At 41.3% G+C, this 6,649-nt stretch overlaps 1 protein-coding gene across 1 annotated transcript in view; it reads left to right on the top strand.

Annotated features, from left to right (window-relative positions):
• The first annotated feature begins 3,091 nt into the window (after positions 1-3,091).
• The window catches only part of CLIC5 (chloride intracellular channel 5), a 209,545-nt gene continuing 205,987 nt past the window's right edge, over positions 3,092-6,649 (top strand). Inside the window, exon 1 of the mRNA XM_006860526.1 lies at positions 3,092-3,649. Coding sequence (XP_006860588.1) covers positions 3,092-3,649 — 558 coding nt within the window. The remainder of the gene's footprint in view (positions 3,650-6,649) is intronic.

Raw genomic sequence — 6,649 nt, 5'->3', positions numbered from 1 at the left:
ACCTGGGGCCAGGGTGATTGGTTAAATTCTGGTCTGGTGGCTCTTCAGATTTTGTTGTTCTGAGTCAAACCCACCTGAATCCAGGCACCAAAGCAGCACACCAGAGCAGCACAACCAGCTCCCAACTCACACCGACATGGCTTCCAATCACATTGCTCTGAATTCCTGGAGAGTTGGGTCTGCACTGCTGGTGGATGATGCTGGGAGCTGGCCACATCTCTGGTCACCAGGGGAGCATGGGGAAAAAGAAGAAATCACACCTCCCCAGTTATCAGTGCAAATCTGCTCTGCCAGGCCTCTCTCTGCTGCCAAAGCTGCTTACAAGATGGTTGTGCCTTGTCTAGCCAGTCGTTCACCAGTCAGCTTCCTTCTCTCACTCACCATACCCGTTCAGCCTCTCCTCCAAGCAAACATTCCATCCACCTCTCAAAAGTTCTGGGTGTCAGAATTTTCATCTGTGTCTGTTTTATTTGGTCTTTTGTATCTTTTATTGTAGAGGGACCATGTAGTGCATCTGCTTAGTCCACCAGCTTGCCGGAAGTCCTGGAGGCTGTAAATCTTTATGGGAGCAGAAAGCCTCATCTTTCTCCTTTGGAGTTGATGGTGGATTTGAACTGCTGATCTTGCAGTTAGCAACCCAACTCTTAACCCACTAGACAACCAGGTCTGGTTAAAGGTTTAAAGTTAGGGTTAGGTTTGGGTTAGGGCTAGGTCTAGGTATCATTTTAGGGTTATAGTTAGGGTTTGGAGTCCTGGTGTGGTGTAGGGTAAACAATGGACTGCTAACTTCAAGATCAACAGTTTAAACTCACCAACTACTCTTGGAAATCCCATATGGGGTCCTTTTAAGTCAGAACTGGCTTGATGACACTTAACAACAACAATTAGGGTTAGGCTCATTTGCTTTGGCTTTGCATCTCTGTCCTTATTATCTGAGCTCTGGTTCTTGGGATCTTCAAGTTCCACAGCCTATGAGTCAGTCACCTGCCATCTTACTTGCCTATCTTGGACTTATCAGCTTTTGCTGTTGCATGAGTTTGGAGACGCCTCTAGTCTGAGACCCTCCGTACAGACTTGGGACTTGCAGACTCTACACTGTGGAGCTATTTCCTTGAGATACAGTTCCTTATATGTACAAGGGGGTTTCAAAAAGTTCATGAAAGAATGGAATTGAAAGAGAATGGAATTTTTCCATGAGCTTTTTTGAAGGTCCCTCATATGTGCTTCACTGATTTTGTTTTTTTAGGCAACTCAGCCTAAGATAATTTTCTCCAACTCTAAAATTATGAGGAGGATTTGAACTGGGATTTCATATAGTCATAAATGCCTTATTATGAAACTTATAGTAATTTATCAGATATTTGTATCTATTAAACCTCCTTTTTCAATAAAATGAAAATGTCAGTGTCAATTCTCTTTAATGCCTGGTGCTGTAGGATAAGCACTGGACTTGCTAACCACAAAGTCAGCAGTTCAGACTCACCAGTCATTTCTTGGAAACTCTATACAGGGTTGTTATGAGTCAGAACTGACTTGATGGCACTTAACAACAACAAGTGACCCTTATTCATTTTTTAATTAGAAATACAGAAATATTGCTCTAGTTCACCCTAGACGATTCCTGCATATGTTAGCCTAAGGGAACAGTGGAGTTTTACCGATAAGATACTCATCAAATACTTTGAAATGTACATTACTTCTCCATTTGCACATGATTTCTAGATATTAAGGTTCCTTTACAACACATCCAGGGAGCACAGTGGCTCTGTAGGATAAGCACGGAACGGTGAACCACAAGGATTATCACTCCACAGGAGAAAGATGAGGCTTTCTGCTCCCACAAAGATTTTAAAACTCTGAAACCTATACAGGATTTCTGTAAGTCGGAATCAACTTGATGGCAGTTAACAACAACAGCCTATTTGGACTGTCACATGAAAGAGACACATGTACATGATATGGTAAAGAAAACCAGGAATTTGCAAAAGAGAGTACCACTTTAAAAAGCAAAGACCACAAGGTTGGCAGTTCAAATCCACCAGCTGCTCCTAGGAAACCCTATACAAGATCACTATGAATCGGAATCAACTTGATGGCACTTAACAGCAACAACAAATACATTCAATGGAGAGTGCGGTGGTTCTGTCGGTAAGCACTGAACTGCGAACCACAAGGTCAGCAGTTTGTGCCCACCAGCTTTCCAGGTGAGTTTTTTTGCTCACAGAAAGATTTATAGTCTCAGAAACCCTAAACGGGATCGTTAAGAGTCAGAACTGACTTGATGGCACTTAACAACAACAACAAAATGTTCAAAGCCCACTTATGTCTCCTGTACTTAAGTGTCTTAGTGAATGCTTGTTTTGTTGGCTGTGATGAGCACACAGATTTAAGAGGGAAAAATAAAACTCAAAGTCATGTATCTTTGATTCCCTTACTATGGGTGGTCTGTAAGGATATGCCCATAGGCCAGAACATTTATCTTCTTTTCCTTATGGCTTTTAATCACCTAGAGGTGTTTCCAGATAAGAAATGTGGACATAATTCATTACCTAACTGAGGCATGCAAAACTCACTCATCAAAGAGTATCAATACAGAAGAACTGTTTTGTTTAATAAATTTAGCTATAAATATATGGGTTATTATCATGAAGAATTTTAGCTCTCCACTGAATAGCAGGGATTTTTTAATGTTGTCAACATTTGTGGACAATTAGAAGAGGGAGCTCTATTTAATTATAAATGGATACATAACCAGAATTTCAATGTATAAAGAAAAGGTAATTCAATCCCTGGTTTATTCAAAGAACCTTGGCGTTACTGGCAATGAGGAAACCCCAGAGTCTAATTGAAAAGTCCTTAGGAGTGAAAGAGTTAACTGAATATGTAAGCTTTATCTTTTGTCCAATGGACTTATGGCTTGCTGATTAAAGTCTCCGGTAAATGATTGCTAGAGACGTCGTTGATAACTGTTGCTTGTTGCTGCACTTCACGTTGGTTGATTCCTCTGCAGCCTGTACAGCATCCCTGATCCCTTTAAGGTTCAGACCTTCTCAGGTTTGTCAGCAAAAGGATCTATCAGATTTTTAAAAAAATGAATGAAGAAGACTACAACAACATTTATGATACAGTCCAAAAGGAAGAGACATATGAGGATCCAGACCAGCTAAGAGAAAATAAAGGTCCCCTTTATGATAATGTACAAGAAGACTTGGAGCCAGAAAATACTTCATATGCTACCCAGCTGGAAAGCTCTGAGTATGATTCTGTGGCGGTCTATGTTATTGGGGGTGAGGAGAACAGCCTAGAGTCTTCTCAGCCAGGAGCAGATGACTACCTTCTGCCTGATGAGGTACAGTCAGAGGCCCAGGATTCTCAAGAAGGTGAAACCCAGGAGGACAAAGACGACTCGGTGGAAGAATTATACTCACCAGTCCAGGATCTGGAGCTCCTCTCAGAGGAACCCCGCTCGGAGAGTCCCCAGGAGAATGGAAGTATGATGGAAGAAGACCTGCCTTCTTCAGCCTTCACCATCCAACAGAGCAGAGCCTTCTCCACCAGCGTGGATTCCCAAACTGGGTATTCCAGTGCTAATAATTTGGAAGACACCCAAGCATCTTCCGTGATTCCTGAGATTAGCCTCTTTGTGAAGGTAAGGACTGTCGTAGAAGGCACACCTGCACATGCAGATGGCTGAATTGGGGGTTTATTTTGCTCTGGGGTTTTATTTTGCGCTGTCCAGGGAATGATGCATAGTGTTGTGGTCCCTGGACCTCAGTATACACACAAGAGTAGGGCTGAGTAAATAGGTCATTCCAAAGTTCACACAGGATTTCTCAAAATAAGAATTGGGAAGTACGTATAAAGAGTGTGTTTAATCTATAATCTTATATACCACGAGCAAAGCATTTTTAAAGAGTTCACTTAGGGGTGAGGAGAAATTGTTGCCTGCAAGCTTACTTTTGTGATCGATGTTAAGTACATTTACCTGTCTGGGTAAATTTCCTTGGTCAACATCGTTTTCAAAAATGAAACCGAAGCTTGTGAGAGAAAGCCAAACCTACAGTTAGGTACTGGAGTTTCCTTCGTATGTTCCTAAGGTCGGAGATACTTCAGATAATAGGGTCAATAAATGTTAGCAATGATACTGAGTTTGCCCTTTTGTCACCAATATAACTATTTAGCCATATAAAATGACTTCAGTAGTAGTAAGAAAAATAATTGCCAGTGTTAATATTTAACACCTAGGATGTTTAAAAAAAAGAACTTTGATTATCTTTGTATTAGACCTAATCTATAATAAGATTATAGTTATGAATATTATCAAAATGCCAAAAAAAAAATTTCAGGTGTACTTATTAATCAAGATGGCAGAACCTTTTCACCCAAAATAGTTACATTTTTGTTATGTATTTATAACCCTACTTCCTATTCACCCCCTAACAATACTTGTTTTTTTAAGTGTGTAGATGGAACATTAGTAAATGCTGCAATTTCTGAATAAGAAAAATGATTATTCTGTGGCATCAGAAAAATCCCAGTAATTTCTCCCTTTCCTTCTTCCTAATGAAATGCACTTTATTTGCTGATTTCATATAGTTTCATTTTCTACCTTGTACTTTTCTCTGTGTTGTGAGTAACTCTATTGATTCTTCTAGAATGTTCTTGAGAAAAGCATCTAGCATAGTGCTTGGCTCACATTTAGGCAGGTGACAACATTTGCCTGGTGAATTATCAGGGATCTGTAGGACCTGGACTGTGGTCTCAAGAAGTCAGCAGTGGGGTGACTTGCACAGAGCTTGCACACCACTGATGATTAAACAACATTTTAAGAGGGGAGGCAGAGGGATGAGTAGACAGAGTGAGGTGGGAATTTAGGGAGGGGGTGCCAAAGTGTACACAAAGGAGATTCCCCGCTTTCATACCTCCACCATCATTGGCATCATCATGCTACGGCTTGCCGTAATTGTTAAGTAAAGGCTCAGAGTAATTTTTTTGAGGACAGAGCATTCATGCAACTTCACACAACAGGAAAGGTGGGTTACCATCATCATTGGCACATCAAGATGTTATTTGTAAATTGGTAAAGCATTGATCTCACTAGAAATTTGCTCACTTGTGTTGAGCAAAAAAAAAAGTAGCAGGAATGTCAGTATCTCCAGTTGGTACCAGCGATAGGAAAAACTGCTAACCCGTGATTTCTAAATCGTTTTAAGACTTGTAGTTCTCTAACGCAAATGCTGGGTTTAATGAACTCTTTTAATGTTTACATTCTTTGTACTGTAATTATGTGGCTCTGTAGGATAAGCACTGGACTGCTAATCACAAGATCGGTAATTCAAATCCTTCAGTTGCTTCTCGGAAACTCTGTACAAGGTTGTTAAGAATTGGAACCAACTCAATGCACAGCACTTAACAACAACCTCATGTTAACCATGTGAATTCCTTTTAAATAATATTCAGCAGCATTCAGTAAGAAGGTAGTGGTGGTGGTTATGTGCCACTGAGTCGGTTCTAACACATAGCAACCCTGTATAGAGTTTCCACAGCTGTAAATCTTTACAGGACAGAAGTCCTCATCTTTTTCCTGCGGAGTGGCTGGTAGATTTGAACTGCTGACCTTGCAGTTAGCAGCCCAGTTTATAATCCACTATGCTACCAGGGCTCCTTTCTGTAAGAAGAGCAGTGATTATAACACTACGCCCTCTTGGCTCTCCTCCTATTCCCATTGGAGTTCTTTATTCAATGCTAAATAGAAGTACCACTTGTATAAAGGCAAGAGAAGCAGGAGCTGCTTTGTTTGAAGTGGGAGTGGTAAGTCTGAGTCTGGCTTGCACAGCCTCCTTCATCCTCCCAGCATCACTGGATTACACTGGACTGGTCTTGACTATGCTTTTTTTAAAAAAGTTTTTTTTTATTGTGAATTGAGTGATAGTTTACATGGGAGAACATCAGCTTTACACTCATCCTATCATATTTTGTTTCATCATCATCAAGAAGTATTTGCTTCTTTTCCCTCTTTTTTTTTTTTTTTTTGGTGAAGGTGGTGGTGGTGGATGTACACCAAAACACTCAGGAATGTACAGTCATTCAAACACCCAAAAGGTATACCCTACAAGCCTGCCACCTGGTCGCCAGCACACAGCCCCTCTCCCTCCATGAGTCTAGAGTCCCCAGCCGCTCCATCTCTCCACATCATCATATCTGCCTCCATCTCTGGAGTCACTGCTTCTCTGGATAGGGTCCCACATTCCACTCCTGCTCTTCTCCCTTGATGGCCCCAGGGACCTCCGCTCCTGAACTGCAAGATCAACTACCCCCCCTCTTTTTTTTTTAGCTATAAAACCTCTACCTTTACAGTTATTAACAATCTCGATCAGTCATGATAACAATTACTCATTATTGAACCACCAGAGTCTTATCCCCATCTCCTTTCACCAGCCTGGTCTAGACAGATTGGAAACCACTCAGCAGAGATTCTACCTTCCCCCGCACCCTCTGAAACTTAACTTCCTCTTGAAAAGTTGTAAGCCATTTACTATACTTTATGGCTTCCCAGGAGGGCTGAAGATTGTGCTCTCTTAGGGTTTCTTCTGGAGCTCTGGTAGCGTAGTGGTTACGACTTGGGCTGTGAACCGCAAGGTCAGCAGTT

Source organism: Chrysochloris asiatica, unplaced genomic scaffold (genome assembly GCF_000296735.1).
Source record: "Chrysochloris asiatica unplaced genomic scaffold, ChrAsi1.0 scaffold00038, whole genome shotgun sequence".
In the NCBI taxonomy this organism is placed as follows: Eukaryota; Metazoa; Chordata; class Mammalia; order Afrosoricida; family Chrysochloridae; genus Chrysochloris; species Chrysochloris asiatica.
The sequence above is the reverse complement of the archived record's forward strand: the minus strand, read 5'-3'. Positions and strand labels throughout refer to the sequence as shown.